This window comes from Herpailurus yagouaroundi, unplaced genomic scaffold, assembly GCF_014898765.1.
Source record: "Herpailurus yagouaroundi ecotype Mexico unplaced genomic scaffold, PumYag 77, whole genome shotgun sequence".
NCBI lineage: Eukaryota > Metazoa > Chordata > Mammalia > Carnivora > Felidae > Herpailurus > Herpailurus yagouaroundi.
This window is the reverse complement of record NW_024412388.1, coordinates 43155854-43175010: the sequence shown is the minus strand read 5'-3', so window position 1 is coordinate 43175010 and position 19157 is coordinate 43155854. Positions and strand designations below refer to the sequence as shown.

General features: G+C 56.0%; 1 protein-coding gene across 8 annotated transcripts in view; it reads left to right on the top strand.

Moving 5' to 3' along the window:
- Positions 1-19157, top strand: part of LRP8 (LDL receptor related protein 8) — an 80272-nt gene that overhangs the window by 32688 nt on the left and 28427 nt on the right. For 2 of the 8 annotated variants that reach the window (XM_040470306.1, XM_040470303.1), the window contains exons 3-7: positions 3153-3275; positions 10940-11068; positions 14183-14575; positions 15510-15632; positions 16424-16546. In XM_040470306.1, the coding sequence (XP_040326240.1) occupies positions 3153-3275; positions 10940-11068; positions 14183-14575; positions 15510-15632; positions 16424-16546 (891 nt within the window). Of the gene's footprint in view, positions 1-3152; positions 3276-10939; positions 11069-14182; positions 14576-15509; positions 15633-16423; positions 16547-18561; positions 18601-19157 lie in introns of all 8 variants that reach the window. The other 6 variants (XM_040470307.1, XM_040470305.1, XM_040470310.1 and 3 more) reach the window with 4 other exon arrangements.

The following is a 19157-nucleotide window of genomic DNA, read 5'->3' as shown; positions in this document are numbered from 1 at the left end:
CGAGAGCTATTTATTTCACTGATCACACTGCATTTGCCCTTCTGGGGTCCTCTGAGCCTGAGGGCCTTAGAAAGAGCCTGTGGAAAGAGCTCAAGCTTTGGCTCATGGAATTAAAATCCCACTTCTGCCACCTACCACCCTCATCTCTTTGAGCCTCAGGTTCCTCTTCTGTAAAATGGGATCAACAGCACTACCAGGATAGATGCGAGGAGTCACTGGGATATTGGGTGAAAGGTGCTGGGCCAGAGCACCAGAGTGAAAAATGTCCAAACCAGTCAGGACAGTGAACAAATCTGTTCTCCAGAACATGCCAGGAGTCATCCATTCCTGAGGCTGCCACTTCCTTCCTGAGCCTGTTTGGTCTCAAGGCCGCCCTTCAGGACTATGATGGTGTTTTGGCTGCCCTGGTCTCCTTGCCAGGTGCCTTCGGGGCTTGGCACACCGTGGGAGGCCAAGCTCGCTCCCAGGCTCCCAGCAAGGAGGGAGGAAAGGGTCTTTGGATAGTGTCTGGCTGGTCCAGGCCAGCGACAGAGCCCCTTTATCACCTTCTCCATCAAGCTGACCTTGCTCTTTTGGGTTCTGCCCATTCTTCACCCGCACTGAGTTTCCGGGGGGCAGGTTGGGCTGATTTCTCTTCTGTGTGCTCAGTGCAGAGCCTGGCGCAGAGGCAGGCTCACTGAATGCCAAGCCAAAGCTGCCATGGGATTTTTCCCACCTAGTTTGAGGCTTTTCTTCCAAATCTGATGCTGCTGAGTGTTTTGTTTGGGGAGCCATGGTAAGGTAGAGGGGTATCTGACCGAAGTGAAATTGTGGCCCTGCTCCCACTCAGATGTGATCTTGGGCATGTACTTAACACTTCTGTGTCAAGATTTCTTCAGCACAGAGACTGGCACACAGAATGCACTTAGAGAAGGTTTGAACAGGATGAGGGAGACATTGGTATATACATTTCTTCTCTTCTGTGGACGCTGAGCTTCTTGTGGAAGGGATGTTCTGGTGTTCATGTTACAAAATGCCCACGTGCTGTGGTTTGTAATTGTACTCATTTCAGGCTGTGGCATTGGTATCTATTACCCACAATAGCTCCTCGGTGCGGGGCTCAGGGAGGGCTGCTTGGGGATCCGGACTGGGAGGCAGGAGAGGTGGTTCTTTCTTTTTTCTTTTTTCTTTTTTTTTTTTAATTTTTTTATTTTTTTAATGTTTATTATTTATTTTTGAGAGAGAGAGAGAGAGAGAGAGTGTGAGTAGGCGAGGGGCAGAGAGAGAGGGAGACACAGAATCGGAAGCAGGCTCCAGGCTCTGAGCTGTCAGCACAGAGCCCGACACAGGGCTTGAACCCACGAGCTGTGAGATCATGACCTGAGCCAAAGTCAGATGCTCAACCAACTGAGCCACCCAGGAGCCCCATCTTTTTTCGTTTTTTAAATTTTTAAAAATGTTTATTTATTTGAGGGGAGAGAGAGAGAGCGCACACACACACGCACAAGCAGGGGCGGGTCAGAGAGAGAGAGAGAGAGAGAGAGCGAAAGAATCTGAAGCAGGCTCCAGGCTCCGAGCTGTCAGTGCAGAATCCAATGTGGGGCTTGAACTCATGAACCATGAGATCGTGACCTGAGCCAAACTTGGACACTTAACCGACTGAGCCACCCAGGTGCCCCAGGAGAGGTGGTTCTGATCCCTGCCTTGCTATGTTTCCCTGGGCCAGCCCCTTTCCCTCTCTGGGCCTCAGACCCCCCTCCTCCGCCTAATCTGTAGGTAGACTGATTCCTCTAATTTCTGCTAGCCCTGCACAGACAGAGGTATTCTTCTAAAGAAAGGATGAAAAAAAAAAAATTCATCTCAGAATGCAGATGTACTGCAAGGATTCCACTGAAAGGCAGAAATACAATGGATTCAAGAGACCCAGGGTCTGTCCCCAGATCCCTGCCAGGCTGTTCAGGCCAGGCGGAGCAGTTGCATGGCCCCAGAGGCAGCCAGAGGGCCCGTGGGAGGATTTACATAATTCAGCGCTGGTCACTGGGAAGAAGCGTCCCTGGGAGCAGGTGAGTCCCGGCCCTGGAGGTGTGGGAGCCATGTTCCCATACAGTTCATTGTCCCCACTGAGATCAACCCTGAGTCGGGTCCTGTGCTGAATATGACAGCATCCCTACCCTGGAGGAACATCAGGCCAGTAGAGGGACAGGGAGGAAGGCAAACCACGTTCCTGCCTTCTTATCCCAGTTTTGTTACCAGCTGTGAGATCTCAGCCTGCTACATAAGTTCCCTGCGAGGGCACGGAACACCTGTTTCCTTAGCTTGTTCGAACTAAGGCTGAAACCATAAAAACAGCAGTAGTTGCTGCTTACTGCACCTTCTGTGCCAGGGTCTCTTTCCATATGCTTCACACATTGTAGCTTGTCACTCCTCCTCAGAGCCTTTTTGTTTTCTTCTTCCCATTAAGAAAACAAGAGGCTCAGAGGTTAAGTAACACCCCTAAGGTCGTACAGATAGAGAGAGGCAGAGCCGGGATTCAGACCCCCATGTGGAGCCTCCCTTCCAGAGTGTCTAAGTGCCTCTTACTCTTAGGAGACTGATTTGGGTCTCTTACCCAGTAGATGCTCTTTTCATCACTCCAAACAGAACATACCTCATTAATCTTGTCTCAGAGTAATCATTTGCTTTTAGGATTCATTAGCAACAGCTCCCTGGTGCTTCCAGAGGGGCCTGGTTGGGGGGAGCAGGACAGGCCAGTAAAGGGACTGAGAAATGGCTAAAGGGGTGACTGTAACTGCCATCGGTGATGGGGGAAAACTTCCTGGAGGTGGTGGCAGTGGAACTGGACTTTGGGGGAAGAGGAATATGACAGGGGAACGGGCAGTCCCTTGGTGGATGGGTCCTGTCACCCTTGTTGGACCTGAGCTCCTGAACTTGCAGGCAGGGCCAGGCGTCACCTGCCTCCACCTGGTGCTCAGCAGATGCCTGGGGAATGACTAAGCGTTTCTCTCCTGTCCTGTCTTGGTAGGCGAGGCACTACGTGGCCTGGTGGGGTGGTGGGAGGTCATAGGGTCCCGCTTTCAGACAGAGCACATCCTGGGCACCGCAGTGCCACTTGACTGTATCCTGAGAAAACCTGTGCCCACCAGGCCCCTCACGCTCTTTTCCTTGCCCCGCAGCCAAGAAGACCTGTGCGGACAGCGACTTCACCTGTGGCAACGGCCACTGCATCCCGGAGAGGTGGAAGTGTGATGGCGAAGAGGAGTGTCCCGACGGCTCCGATGAGGCAGAGACCACGTGCAGTGAGTCCTGGCCCTAGGGCTGAGGGAGGGGGCTGCATGTGGGGAGGGTTGGGGTTGGGGAGGGGGGTGGGGCTCGGCTTCCTCATCAGAGCTTCCTTGCTGGGAGGTTGGGAGGTTCAAGTGAGGCAATCTGTCAGACACAACTCCACACTGACCTTCTGCCACACCCTTGGGGGGCCCCTGGCAAAGAGCCAGGTGTATCCAGTGCTAGTTTCTGGTAACTTCCTCACAGGCCTCTTGCAGGTTGAGCCCTGCTCCTGGAGCATCAGGAGCTAGAAGCAGCCCTTCTGCCCAGAAGCACCCAGAGCATATCCTCTGGGGCTCTCTGCCACACACACACACACACACACACACACACACACACACAATTTTTCTGGAGGGTTCTGATCATAATTCTAGCAGTACTGGTAACAGCAGGAGCCTATTACATGTTTACTGTGTGCTAGGCGCTTAGTGTGCATTAATTCATCTTCTCCTCACAGCAGCCTTTGCAAAAGAGGACACTGAGGCTCAGAGAGGTTGAGAGACTTGTGCAAGACTACCCAGCCAGGACTTTGAGGCCCCTGCTCTTTCTTCTGCCCTGAGCTGGCTGAACCCAGGAGCCCTGGCCTCCATGGCAGGCTGGGTGGCAGCAGGGGCAACCAGGGGTGAGGCAGAGGGCCAGAGCCAAGCGCCAGGCCCGCCTCCCACACTCAGGGCTTTGTCTCTCCGTGATTTCTTTTCCAGGCCCTAATCCTCAAAGCAAACTCACACCCGGCAGGTCATTCCATGACATTTGTTAAATTAAAAAGGAGATGAGAAGGGGGCGGGGAAGGACCCAGGGGTCCTGAGGCAGAGCCTCAGCAGAGTAAAACTGAGACAAAAGGTTGGGAGGGGGGAGCACGTGGAGGAGGGTAGGGCTGGTGAACACCCAAGTCACACTCCTCAGGGGTCACATCTGCCCCAGATGCAGAGGTGGGGACAGTGGAGGCCTGCGTCCTGTCCCTGTCTAGGGCTGTGGCTGGTGATAACTGAGTTTCCTCATCTCTTAGCAACAGAGCTAGCGGTCTCCTCGTGAGAGAGAGAGAAAGGGAGAGAGAAAGGGAGAGCAAGAGCAACCCTGGCCCAAGATAGGAGGCTCCCTCATTTCCTTGCGCGGCTGCCTCTGCCTTCCCTGGCCAGGCCATCCGCCCTATCCTTTTCGTACTCCCCACGCGGCCAACCTGTCCTGGAGCTTGTCCTGAGCTTCCTCCTGAGCTGCAGAAGGAACAAAGCCTAGCCACGCCCACTGTGACTCTCATCTTCAGCGCAGTTTCGGATCCCCGTTTAGAGAGAAGGAAACTGAGGCCAGGATGGGTTTGGCCACTTGCCGGAGGCTGCCGGGCTAACAAGGGGCAGAGTTGCATATGGCTGGGAGTGTGTGTGGGGGGAAGGGGCTGTGGCCACAGGGGGCTTTGCAGGGGGACTGTAGTCAGCCAGTTGGGCCATCCCAACCCACTCCAGCAGTCACCATGGACGAAGGAGGCAGCAGGGGGGTGGGGGGAGCTTCATCACCATTATTATTGGGGTCTGTCCTGCTGCCTGAGAGCGAGGCTCCCCCTTCTCCCTGTGTCTCTGCCTCCTTGTGTGAGTGTACATTTTCATCTTCCCTTACCCTATCTCTGGAGTCCTCTCCACCCTGCTCTCTTGGACCGCCTCCCCCCTCTGCCTGCCCCTCTCCTCATCCTCCCTCTCGCCCTCCCTCTCCTCCCTGCCCTGCCCCCCATTTCCCTCTGGCTTTCTCCCTCTAGCAGTTGCTGCCTTCCTATCTATCCCTTGGCAGGGGCTCTCCAGCCTCCCCCCTCCTGCCTCCCAGGTCTACTTTGTGCCCACAGTTGAATAACTAGAGGCCCAGAGAAGTTGGGGGCTTTGCTTCCAGGACGCACAGGTTGCTTGTGGCTGGTCGGCCTTCTGTGATAGAAGACGAGTGGGCTCGTCAGGCTCTCAGGCTTGACGGAGTGCCCGTGGGAGCAGGACTCAAGGCTGCACCCTGGGAGTTGGGAGGCCCAGCTCTCCTCTGGACTCTCCCAGTGAATTTGCTGTGAGATCCTGCACACTTTCCCATCCCTCTTCGGGCCTCAATTTCTAACGTCTCATAATTCCAAAGACCATGATCTAAGATTCCTGGACTCCTAGCACCTTCCTTGTCCCAGCCGGGGCACAAGGCCCAGGATCCCACTTCTTGTGCCAAGTTACATTGGTCAGGGGCAGGCAAGGCCTGTGGGTAAGGAGGGCTGCCTGGAGGAGGTGGGCCAGAGTGGGACTTCAAGGGACTGGCAGAATTGGGGGCAGCAGGACCTGGTAGCAGGCTTGCTCACTGCCTCCCCACCAAATGGGGAACTTGGTAGCTGACCCACTGGTGTTAACTGGTGTTGCCATAGCAACCTCCACAGCCTACCAGGTTCGCCTCTATAGCCTACCAGGTTCCTAAGGACTATGCCAGCTCAAAGAAAGATTCCAGGCAATAGTAAAGTATAGTGGGTTTGGTTGTGTGATATATTTGGGTCCAGGTCCTGTGAGACCTCAGGCAGGTTGTCCAGTCTCCCTATGGCTCAGTTTACTCATCTGGAAAATGGAGTGATGGCACCTGCCTTATGGGGTTACATGGATGAAATGAAAAAAATGTGGCAAAGCATCAGTGCTGGAGTAAACGGCAGTGCTACTTTTATTACTGCATCTTGATCCCAGTCTCTCTCTCCCACATACACCAGTTTCACATTTTAGAATACGTAGGAGGTTTGCATAGAGAGGGAAAGGCATTTGGGAGCAGGTCCCCATGCTCTTGTGTTCCCCCACTATGTCATCTGCCCTTAGCTGGCTGGGATTTCTCCTGGCTCTCCTTCCTTCTGGTTCTGGGTTTTGTGTCTATCAGATACGGCCAAGAGTCACAGTAGGAAAGCCTGGGACATTTGCCTAATGAAAGTAGCATTTTAGCTCTAATTATAGCTCACTTGATTGGAGACAGCTTCTCACCCACCTCCAGGCACATGATGGGAGGGGTACAGGGTAGGGGTGGGGAGGTTGGTCCAAGGTGAGTGAGTTGCAACTTTGGGTACTGATTACTGAAAATGGGATTTTGTTCACCGTCTTAGAACCTTTCCACTGGAAGGGGGACCTTACTGATGAACCAAGTATACTTTCCTACCATAGATCAGTAAGTGGAGGCCTGGAGGTTTTTGGAGATCACCTAGCAAGTTAGAGGCTGACCAGCTAGAAGGACTTCACCTGAGCCCATGGGAAGGACCATGGGTGTGACCTCTCCTGCATGACGGGATGGCCCCATGCTTTGCTTCCTGCCAGCAGCAGGACACTGGTAGCCCCCACCCCCTTAGTCCCTGGCCCTCCTAAAGCTGCCCATCCCCATCTGGAGGTCGTCTGCCCCTAAGCCTCACATGACCTGACACCACAGACGTCTTGCTCACTAAGCGGCCATCAAACACCTTCATTCTTTTATTTCGACAGACATTTCTCTTTTTATTAATTTGTGAAGTCATAAATTAAAATGGATTGGATTTCTGGGGCAGGATTCTCTGGGAATTGATAATGCCTACAGCCACTCCAGCATGCAATTTCACGCCCTTGCCGGCTTTGGAGGATTCCTGGTATCTGAGAGATGGGGGGGGGTTCTTCCTCCTGCCTCTCAGAACCTCTGGGACGCTTGACAGCAAGCCAAGGCATTCCTCGGGGCATCTTTCTCAGAGAGAGGCGTTTGGGTAGAGCGCGTCATCGTGGTGGGCCATGTGGACTCTGATGATGTGTACCCCCAGGAACGAGACCGGGGCCCTCCCAGCACTGTGCGTTTGCCTTTCATTAAACAGGGGCAACTGGTTTCTGAGTTTGTTCCAGGCTCTGAGTGTAGAGATTTCCATGTTTCCTCATTTAAACCATCTACCAACTCTAGGGGATTATGTTACCCTATTTTCAGGTCGAACCTGGGTACAGAGAGGTTAAGTGACTTGCTGACCTGCTTCATGTTAATAGATGGTTTTGGACCTAGGTGTGCACGACTCCAAAACACATTCATGCTCCTTGTCCTGCACTGTGCTGCCTGGGGCGGGGTGGGGGGGGATCTCTGGCTTCAGTTATCCCGAAAGTGGACAATAGGTGGCCATGTTGCGGTCCCCACCTGAGGAAAGGCCCAGGGAGCCTCCTTCCTCTGGTGATCCCTCTCCAGCCCAGAGGTGCTGGTGGGGACCAATGGGGCCTGCTTTTCTCACGGGCAGTGGTTAAGTGCAGTAAGTTAAGCAGTGTGTCTGGAGGTAAGAGACCTGGGCTCAAAGTCCATCTCTGCCTCTTTCCACAAGACTCTGAGCCAACGACGTACCCTCTCTGGGCTCTGCTCTCCTCGTCTGTAAAATGGAGGTGGTAAGAGCACTCGCCTCATAAGGGGATATTGTACGCCAGCCCGGACCAGCCTCCTGGGGCTAGGCAGTGAGGAGGCCTGGCCCAGGAGCCTGGAAAGTGAGGTTCGCCTGCTAGCTTCGGAGAAGAGCTGCATTACAACAGAGACGGTGAGGTTCTAGGAGAGAGAGGTGGTTGGAATACCTGATATTCAGTAGCCTAGGCAGGTCCCTCCCCTCGCTGGGTCTCTGACTGCTGTCACTATAGTGGGTGTTCCTCGATGTGACCTCTTGGGTCCTAGCATTCCAGGATGGTGTCTTGGCTCTTTGAGGGTACGAGGGCTGGTGTCAGGCACTGCTGAATCTTCCGGAGCCTATAATTAGAGCTGTCTATTTAAGGACACAGCAAATGTCTTATTAATTATAAAGAAAGGAAGCAGACGGATTGTTTAATCATTGTCCTTGCTGAAAGGTTATGCAATTAACTATATAAATATTCATTAAAAGTTCAAACGGCTGCCTGCTGCACTGGGGTATGCAGAACCAGGCCCCGAGAGGTAGGGAGGACGGTCAAGGGCCATTTCAGTCACCTGGGCTTTTGGGTGTAGAGTTTGGGGCCAGTTCAGTCTACCTCTCCATCCACGGGGGCGTGCAGGCTTTGATGGAAAGGGCAGGCTTCAGTCAGAAGCCTCTCTGCCTCTGCCTCTGCCTCTCACCTGCTGTGCATCTTTGTGCCAGTTCTTTGGTCTCTCTGAGCCCGTTTCCTCATCTGCAGAATGGAGTGCTTACCTGAAGGCCTGCTGCCCTGCTCTACCCCAGGGGTGCTGCTATGAAGATCTTTGTGAATGGCGCCCTTGGAGCTGGCACCTCTGTCCTGCTCATCTGGGAGGGTGAGGGTGAAATGAGAAAATGAAGTAGCCTGGCACACCGTGGGTGCTCAGTAAATACGGCTTCCTTCCAGCTCCCCGTGAAGTTCTGTTTCCTGAGGCCTGGCTCAGGGGTAAACGGTCACCTTGTGCCTCTGTCTCATTGCTCTCTCGGGAGCTTGCACGCATACAGAATGCTTCTATCGCTTTTATAGGAATGAATTTAAAACGGATAACATATCCTATATCTTTTAGACTTGCAGAACGTTAACCCAGTGGTTCTCAAATGGGGTGCATGGGAATCACCAGGGGTTGAAGAGCGTTACTGAAATGCAGATTCCTGGGCTCTGCCCTCAAAGTCTGGACTCAGCCTAAGTTGAGCCAGGCCCAGGAACCTGCTTTTCCCACAGCCCCCACACCCCAGCCTACAGTCAGGAATCTGAGAAACACTGGTTGGCTTCAGCTCCCTCTTGTGCGTACTGGGGTCCTACAGTGCAGGGGTAATAGAGGTGCTCCGGAAGGGCCCCACCTCCCAGCTGCCAGACCTCCTTCACCACCCTACACCCTGCCCCAAGGCAGCCTTTGCAGAATGTCTTTTTTTTTTTTTTTTAATGTTTATTTATTTCTGAGAGAGAGAGAGACAGAGACAGAGAAGGAGTGGCAGAGGGGCAGAGAGAGAGGGAGACACAGAATCCGAAGCAGGCTCCAGGCTCTGAGCTGTCAGAGCCCGACACAGGAACCCATGGACCGCGAGATCATGACTTGAGCTGAAGTTGGGCGCTTAACTGACTGAGCCAGCTAGGCGCCCCGCAAGGCAGTCTTTGTAGAAGATCTGAGTGTCGGCGCTCTCTAGGGCTCTATGCAACAGTTATTTGGAAAGTGGAATTTCCATAAAATGAATCCTGTGAATCCTGTGTTCCCAGCAGGGTGCCTCGTATTTCATGACATCTATTCCTATGGATAACTCTGGGGTCCAAGGTACTCCTGTCCCTTGGTATAGTAGTGTCTGGGGGCCCTTCCTCAAACAGCTGCCCCCTCTCCCATCTCACCTGCCCTTTTCTCCATCTCTTGTGCCACTTCCTCCCTGCTATGGAAGCAGAGAAAGGGGACCTGGTCGGGGATGAGAGAGCGAAGTTGAAGGGGGAGGCAAGAGTGACCTCTGCCTGCAGGTGCAGTGGACTCTGCCAAGTGCCCGGCATCGGACACAGCTGACTTTGAGTCCCCCCTCAGTTCTTACCAGCTGTGTGACTAGCACCCAGGGCTTACCACCATGTCTGGTACACAGCAGTACCCAATAGATACTCGCTGAGTGAAGAGACAAGTGCTCCTCTGTTCATTTGGAGGAGAGTGCATAATCATAAGTGAGCACTGGGCCGAGTGTGCTTCTAAGTGCCCTACAGACATTAACTTGGGAGTCATAACAATCCTATGGGCCAGGGAATAGTATCCTCCCCAATCTATCGGCACCGAGGTGAGGACTGTTGACCAAGGTCACATAGCCAGTGAGTGACTGAATCCATGCCCAGCAAGCCAGGTTCCGGAGCCCATGCACTCGACCTCCGAGCTGGAGGCCTCGATATAATCCTCGCCCTGCTGGGTTTTTGTGAAGATGAAATGAGTGCCTAGCTCGGTGCCTGGCACGTCCTAGAGACGACTGAGTTTACACCCTGGAAGGTAGTAGGGAGCCAGCCACGGAGGTCCGAAATGCATCTACCACAGCTGGGTCTGTCACGTGGCTCATCCTGGGACGCTCAGGATGAGCGCCGTCCCCAGCCCTGATCAGGGTTCTCATTCTTTCTTCCAAATTGAGAATCAACCCTGGGGCTTCAGGCCCCTGATTGAGTCAGCCTCTGATTGCGGCTGCAGTAATTATAGCTGTGTGGTCCCGCTGGGCCCTGCCGCACAGCACTGCTCGCAACAGCAGGCTCGGCACCACTGCTGGGGGAGCAGCCAGGAGGGGGTGGGCTGCACCGAGGGAGCTCTTGGGGCTTTGGTGAGCCCTCCAAATCCACAGGTTCAGATCGCCGAGTCACTGATCTGAAAGCTAAACCGAGGCTAAATTGGAGTATATTTCACCCCAGGGCACACAGAGGGGAGATGACAGAGAAGCGTGCAGCTTTGCGTTGCTGGAGCTGAAAGGGGAGGTTTGGAGGGAGGGGGGTGGGGCTGGTGAGGCAGTCAGGGAGGCTTGAGTGCCAGGGGCCAGGGGCCCGCCAAAGGGCGTTAGACAGGGAGTGGTGGGATCGGATGTAGGATTCGGAGGGTCTCAGGGGCAGACAGTGGCTGCTTTTCAGATGAAGAAACCGGAACCTTGGGCAGGAGGGCCCTGATGGATTCCCAGGGGCTCAGGCCAGGTGGCCGGAGTCGGGCAGTAGGACTGGTTGGCCCCATGCCCCGGGTCCCCCTTGCCTAAGCCATGCCCTTGTGTCTGTCTCCACAGCCAAACAGGTGTGTCCCGCAGAGAAGCTGAGCTGTGGACCTGCCAGCCACAAGTGTGTGCCCGCCTCGTGGCGCTGCGATGGGGAGAAGGACTGTGAGAGCGGAGCAGACGAGGCCGGCTGTGCCACCTGTGAGTTGGGTTAGGTCGCGGGGTCTACAAGGGGGTCAGGCAGCACTGGGGAGCAGCAGCCACTTCTGGGAGGGGCCTTCTCTCTGGGGCTCGGTGGGTGGAGAGCAAAGGGTAACGATCAGGACACTAGTAATGGCCAGGCGCTCTGGAGAGACATTTCCTGCTTTCATCCTCACAACCACCTCACGAGCAGCCATGATCATTCCCATTTTACGGGTGAGGAAACTGAGGCTCAGACAAGTGAGGAAAAAGCACCCAAGGCTGAGTGATGGAACTGAGATTCAAATCCCGCTCTCGATAGCCAAGCCCAGGAGTACTTCTACCATATCTGACATCTGCTCATCCATTCCATCCGTCTCCACCAACCTCCGAGCGAGGGCAGGGGGCCAGAGCTGGGACGTGGCAAGTAATGGTGGCCGCCTGGGCCAGGGCACTGGTGGTGCCAGGGGGAGGGGCAGACTCCTGAAGTGTGAAGGACGTCTGATGCTGAAATCTCAGACTGGTGAGCTCGAATGTCACAGGGCAGGGAAGACATCCCCAGCAGCCTCGGCAGGGACAGATGGAAGTGGTCATTGGGGTAGTTCCACATCAGTGAGCTTCAAACACAGGATTATCTCCTTCCCAGGGAGCAGGCCAGCAGGTCCTGGGCCAGTGGGGCTATGCTTGTTTCCATTCGATGGACACCTCCTGTGTGCCAGGCCTGGAGCCAGGCTCTGAAAGGATGAGGAGGTGAATCCTACGCGCTCCTCCCTCTGGGAACTCATGATTAATAGGGGAGACAGACTGGCTGTTGATAACAAGGCTGCAAGGCTGGGCTGAGATAGGGGTGGTTTGCAGTATTATGGGGGCTTTTGCCAGGCACTTACCCACCACTTCCTCCTACCCCACTTCCTCCACCAGCCTCTATATTTACATCCTCTCCATCCTCCCTAGCCCAGAGGAAATGCCAGCTCTCTGGAGCCTTTTGAGTCACAGCATTCTAGATTCCAAGTCTGGAGTTCTGAGGTGTCTGAAGCAGGAAGCATCTGGGTGTGGGGGGGGAGATCCTGGCTGGGGCCAGCAGTTTCAAAGCCCTGGTGATGGCATTGGCCTGTTTCTTCAGCTGTGATGATTTTGCGGAGCTTCGCTGGCCAATGAAAATCCACTTCCCTCCTTACCCACCCATAATCAGATGTTTCCCCAGCTCTAAGGGCCATCAGCCCCTATTGCACAGGGTGGGAGTATCTCTAACTAGGGCACGTCTTGGGAGGGAGATGGGGAGGTGAGGGGAGGCGTTAGAAGGTCTCACTGAGTGTCTCTGCTATAGCTCCCAACCACCTGGGCAGAGGAAGAATTCTCCTTCTCTCCTCCCTCAGAGCTGCTTCCATTTGTGAGTGCTGGGAGTGGGGTCTCTGGATGCAGATCTGAGAATATGGCTCTCGATATTGCTGTCAGCTTTGAACCTCAGGGAGAACTCAGTATAAAGAAGCACATCTTCCCAGAACGCTAAACTTAGTGAGTCCTTCCCCCCAGACATGTGCAAGCTGAGTCTGGCAGGAAAGAAGGGAGCTAATCTAGGCATCTGAGTAATCTTGAGGGGCAGACACCACAAGGTAATGTGTGCTTTTCCCACCAGTGCCCCAACATCCCAAAAGCCCAGAAGGGGGGAAAAAAGCAACTGTCAGAAACTTGATAGAGCCGTCAGCAACACATGAGGAGCTGCCTACATTGTGAAACTGAAGACATCATTCTATTTTATGTCCAGTAACAATGAAAAATGACGTTTTTTCTATCAGAAAAATTAAAACAGACTCTTGGCGCCCCCATGTGGACAGATCTGGTGCTGCTGCCACCACCACATTACCCAAGGCCATAGCCACTGCATTCATGTCCCACCTGGGTCCCCACGCTTTTTCATGGCCTCTGTGTAAGGAATGAAGTAGGCAAAGGTGAAGAGGTCGCTGCTCGGAAAACAGCTTACACTCCAGGAAAAGAGAAGAAAACCAGAAAGCTGAGAGGGGTCAGAGTAGGAGAGAAGAGCCCCAAACCTGAGTTCTGGTTCTGTGCGACCCTGGGCAAGTTGCTCCTCTCTGGGCCTCAGTTTCCCCATCGGTAAACTAGTGGTTGGGCTGGTGGTCTCCAAGGCCCTCCCAGGTTCTGAACCGAGCAGTTCACCAGAGAGAGGAAGCCCAGGGCCCCAGGCAGGGCCAGTGACCTATGCCCTTAACTACTGCACATCCCTTAGTTACCCCTCACACCTGGGCTGGTCCAGCATCCATCCGCTCCACACCGTGCACTGCCCGGAGCTCTGTGCCAGGCCCTCAGGACAAAGCTGGGTCAGTCTCAGAACCTGTCCATGCGGTTGTCACAAGGGAGACAGAGAAGGTCATCAGGCCCAGACACTTGAGCATGCTGTGAAGGGCACCCGAAAGGAAAGCAGAGGTGGAGGGAGGCTTCCCAAGTAGGAGAGCCAAAGTGTGTTGTGAAAGAGGTGGAATTGGGGCCCCTGAACGATGAGAACTCCTCATTGTAAAATTGAGACGGTGGTGGGCAAGAGGTGAGCACCCAGCAGATGGAACAGCTTGGGCAAAGACCTGGAGGTGAGCAGGTGGGCAGATAGTCTAGTATGGCTGAAGCCACGGTGTGTGCAGGAGTGAGGTGTTGGGGTAGAGCAGTGGTTCCGTGACAGTGACCTTGGATGCCAGGCCAGGGGACTTAACTGGGATAGTGTGGGCCAGGGAGGGGGGTGGGGGGGAAGGGTCCTGGAGCTGTGCTGTTAGGAGACAGCTCCAGACCTCGTTACCTGGGAAAGGTCAGTGTCACGTTAGGTATTTCCTAGGAATATCACAAGGCCCTTCAAGACAGGCAGTGCCCTGCCGCCATGCTGGAGGCGGGACGGGAATTCTCGCTCCCAGTGAGGCTACGGAGGCTCAAGGGAGGGCAAGCGTGGGCAAGCGTGTTGCCCAAGACCCCCCTGCATGGCCCCGGATTGGAAGCCCCCTGTGCAGTCCCTGACGGCACATCCACCGTCGGGCCCCGCAGAGCGCATGCGGCCGGTGGGCGAGGGTCAGGGCCCCTGCAGCGGGGCCGGAGGGGCCGGGGCGCCGGGCCGACCCGGCTCTCTGTCCCGCGCAGTGTGCGCCCCGCACGAGTTCCAGTGCAGCAACCGCTCCTGCCTGGCCGCCGTGTTCGTGTGTGACGGCGACGACGACTGCGGCGACGGCAGCGACGAGCGCGGCTGCGCCGACCCGGCCTGCGGGCCCCGCGAGTTCCGCTGCGGGGGCGGTGGTGGCGGCGGCGGCGCCTGCATCCCCGAGCGCTGGGTCTGCGACCGTCAGTTCGACTGCGAGGACCGCTCGGACGAGGCGGCCGAGCTGTGCGGCCGTGCGGGCCCCGGGGCCACCGCCGCGCCCGCCTCCTGCGCCGCGGCCGCCCAGTTCGCCTGCCGCAGCGGCGAGTGCGTGCACCTGGGCTGGCGCTGCGACGGCGACCGCGACTGCAAGGACAAGTCGGACGAGGCCGACTGCCGTAAGCCCCCGCCCCCCGTACTGCGCGGCCCCTGCGCGGCCCCGCCGCCCCCTTCCGGCCGGCCAGATGTGCGGGCTTCCGGGGCGCCTGCCCCGCCCGCCCGGGTTACCTGGGTTACGGTGGGGCGTGGGCTTGGAGAAGGTGGAGTCTTGTTTGAGGTCCCCAAGGCTCTAAAGCTGCGCGGCTCAGGTCTAACCCCACAGGTCAAGGGTCTTCTCTGGTCTTGCCCTCCTTGTCATGCCTCCCACCCCTGCCCCTCCCTGCCCGATGGCTCCAATGCCCGAGACCTTGAAACACTCAGGAGCTCCCCCAACCCTCCTTACCTGCTGGGCTTGCTTGTCCTTCAAGGCCTCAATCCTCCCAGCTGGGCTGGGTCTCTCCCCCTGGGCTACCCTGAACCACCCTATCCTACAGCGTGGCCGACTCTGTGATGTCCTCTGTGCATTCCTCAGCACCCCCCACCCCCCACCCCCCCGGCACCCTTGAGCTCCTAGAGGATGGAGAGCCTCTCAGTAGCCTCTGGGTTCCCCACACCCCACATAGTGCCCCGCATGCAGTGGGCACTCAGGAAGGGTTTGCTGAAGGGATGAAGTCATTAACCAATGAACACCAACACTCAAAAAAAGGCCACGTGTTGGCTGTAGATGGGTGGCCCTGGGGAGAGGCAGTGGATGGGAAAACAGGAGACCTGAGTTTTAGACTGGCTCTGCCAGCCAGAGTGCTGTGTGATCCTGGGTGAGGCCTTCCCCCTCTCTGAGCTTCAGTCTCCCCATCTGTATACTGGAAGTGCCTTGGCCAGGTGTCCTGTCAGGACTCCCAAGCTCAGCCACCGGTTCTGTTCTTGCCAGGGGTGGATGGGGGCTGGGGCTGGGGGAGGAGAGCTTTTCCAACACCGTGTTGGCCCTGACGCTCCTTCCTTGCCCTCTCCTGGCAGCACTGGGGACCTGCCGTGGGGATGAGTTCCAGTGTGGGGATGGGACTTGTGTCCCTACAATCAAGCGCTGCGACCAGGAACAGGACTGTCTGGACGGGAGTGACGAAGCTGGCTGCTTGCAGGGTGCGTGGAGTTGGGGGCAAAGGGGAACATCCTCCTCGAAGAAGACGCCTGAGCATTCCCAGGCTCCAGAGAGAGCAGAGTTTGGAGAGATCTCCCCTCGGTCCCTGAGCTGTGTCTTCCCTTGGAGCATCCCTTGCCCCCTAAATTACCCAGATTTACTCCCTGGAGGCCTACTGGCCCCAGAACCAGATTTTAAAGGACTTGGCAAAAAGCTGAAAGAGGCCTAGGGGGATGTGAAAAGACACTGCAGGAAGTCCAGCCCCCACCATTTGTCCACACCCGAGCCTCCAAGTGGCTTCCTTCCCAGAGTGAGAAGAAGCTCAGTCCCCTGCTGGGAGCCTCCTTAATTCTCAGATGACTCTCTGGGACCCTGACCCTGGGTCATCTGGGGAAATGGATAAAGGGTTGGGCAGTGAGGCAGCCTCCCTCATGGAGGGTCTCTAGGGCACAGGTCTCTTTCAGATGGTCAGTCTAGCCCCCAGGATCTCCACAGGGCTCCCATTTTTCCCTCTCAGGGCCCCAGTACTGCCAGATCAGGTGCAGACACCGCCACCTTCTGGCCCTGCCCAGCTAGATGATGCTTGGGCGTCCTGATTATCCCTGGGGTTCTGTACTTCTATGAACAGAGCTCCCACCAGCCCTGTATTCAACTGTCTGTCCTGGGCTCTGTAGAGACCAGGAGGACTGGGGCTGGAGCTCTGCTCACCTCCCAGGGACCTGGCCCAGCCCAGCCCAGCCCTCCCTGCCCAAGGTCTCACAGGTCCTGTCCACTCTCTTGTCCGGCCCGACAGAGTCAACATGTGAGGGTCCCCGCAGATTTCAGTGTAAGAGTGGCGAGTGCGTGGACGGCGGGAAAGTGTGTGATGCTCAAAGGGACTGCCGGGACTGGTCGGATGAGCCTCTGAAAGAGTGTGGTACAGTACCTGTCTACTTCTGGATGCTGGACTAACCCCCCACCCCCACCCCCTCCTGGCATCCCGGTGGAGGCCCGTGCCTGCCATACTGCACACGTTCTGTTCTCACCCTCTCTCTGGACTCGTGGGCTGTCCTGTGGCCTCAGACGGGGCTCTTTGCCTTTGGGGCCTCATTCTGCATCTCTACAAATCGAACTGCCTTTTCTTTCCAATCCGGATGCTCAATTATGCTTCCTCTCACAAACTCGGACTCTCCTCCTCACTCCTTCTGCGTTCAGACCTCTGAGTATGTGCTCACTCTGAAACTTTCTTCCTCAGTAATTCTGCCCTCCTGACTTAGCCAGGGCCCTGGCCTCTGAGGCCTCCCAGCCAGCCCCCTGCAGAGGGAGAGGTAGGGGACAGCAGGCAGGTGGCCAACTGAAGTGGATCCCAGGGCCACCTGGCTCAGGCCAGGCCTGGGGTGAGGATAAGGCAGACCAATCAGCAGAAGGTAGCACCAGCCTGACCCCGAGGAGGAGCTCAGACAATCTGGGAGACAAGACTTAACAGGCTGGGCGTGAGTGAGGGGCAGAATGAGGCAACGGTCCTAATAACTACAGCTGTCAGGGTGTGTTCCAAGCTAAAAAGAACAGGAGGGTCTGGGCTGTAGGTGAAGTGAACATCTCACTGAACATGCTGGAAACCCAGTGTGGGCTCCAGGAGGGTTTATTGCCAAGGTCAGGGGTTTGAACAGAGAGTTCCTGGGGGGACAGAGCCTAGATCGGACCCTCCCTTCCTGGCAGACTCATTTCTACCCAGCACCTCCCATCCTGGGCACTCAGGGGGGTTTCATTCTCTAGAACTCCCCAGGAGTGGCATATTTCCACCCCTTTTTGAGATTTAAAACTTGATTTTGAATGGAAGAGTGGTTGGGTGAAGGTCACTCAGGCTCCACCTAAGCTTGCAGGACAGATTCTCCTCTCGGGCCCTCCTGCCCCCACCCCTCCGCCAAGGGCCCTGCCGGGTAGAGTTCCAGAAGAAGAAGCCTAGGGAAAAGAGGATAGAGAAGTGGGAGCAACGGAGCCTAACCCCCTACCCCGCCCAGATTGGGAGTTCACCAGGGACACTAACCTACTAAATCTCTTCTTTCTGGTCTTTTGCATGACATACCTGAGAGAAGTGTGTACGCATGTATTTGTGTCTCTGTGCTGGTGAGAGGCCAGTATCTGTGTCCGTGGCTCCTCCTCTGAGTGAGGCAAGGGAACCGCATCTCGTGTCTCTGCGTGTCCCCGCATCTGTGTGAATGTGTCTGTGGAGTCCATGGGCCTGTCGGTGCCTTTGCACATGAGCTGGTGCGTGTGAGCATGCAGGTAGGCGCACGTGCTGGGGAAGGTGACACTGCCCCTTCCTTCCCTGCTGGGCCTCAGATGCCACTCAGGCCTCTGGACCACCACCCCTCCTCCCCTGCAGGCCCCCAGCAGAATCAATCGCCTCCAGGCTACATAGAATTGGGAAGGCCCAGACATGCCCTTCAGCCTCCGCCTCGGCTCTGGCTTTTGCAGAGCAGGGGCCACAGAGTCCGGACCCACGACCCGTTCTCTTGCCCCCAGGCACCTCGGCCCTGGAGGACTCTGTGCTGTCCTCTTTCATAGAAGCCTGAGCCACTTTGAGCTTTCCCTTTTCTGGGCCATCCGACACATGCCAGTCTGGCAAGTGCTCCGTAAATACAGCTGTTGAGTTGCTACTACCTGGAGCTTCCTAGAGAGGGAAAGGGGGGTAGCAAGTGGGGGCATGGATGAGGCAGTGGGTGAGTGGTGAGCAGATGGATGGACAGCACTGGGGGGATAATACGGTATGGGAGAGGGCAGGAAGGTTTGGAGTGACAGAAGATTCCCGGGGGTGGATCCCCACACAGACCAGCCCAAAGCTGCCATGGTACCGCCCACCCCACTGGGCTGGGCCTTTCCAGGGCTGGGCCTGGCTGAGTCACCCCGAGATCCTCCAGTCATGGGGTTGCTGTCATCTTGTTCTTTCAGTTCCACCAACGTCCCCGGGAAACAGGAGGAGGCCCAGGGGTAAAGGGGTCCCTATTCCCTAAGCATGGCTCAGGCTGGAGCGGGGGCACCCACAGCTGTGCATGGCCTGGGGTGGGCAGCTCAGACCAGCCATGTGCATGGCCATGGCGGGCTCAGCTCTGCTTGGCTTGGCTGGAGCGGCAGTGCACGAGCCTGGTGGGTAGAAGGGTGGCATGGCACCTTCTCCTGGCTTGCAGAATTCACCTTCTGGGATTGCAAAGCTCAGAAGATGCTATGAGAACATGGTGAGCCTTGGTCCTGGCCTCCTTGACGTCCCCTAGGATTCTGCCAGAGAGGATGAGGGGGTGGAGGACGAGGAGACCGGGTAACCTCCTGGCATCCCTTCACCCTTTGTAGCAGTTGGTATTCCTGGGACCAGGCCTGTGGCTAAGTGTAGGAAGAGGGACGGGTGCTGAGAGGAGAGCAGGTGGAAATAATCTATTGTATTTCATGGTGGGAGAGAACTGACCAAGCAGCAGCTCTATGTAGAAAAAGCCCGGGGTCTTAGATAACCACAAGCTCAGTAGGGGCAGCCTTTGTTGTTCAGACTCCCTCTG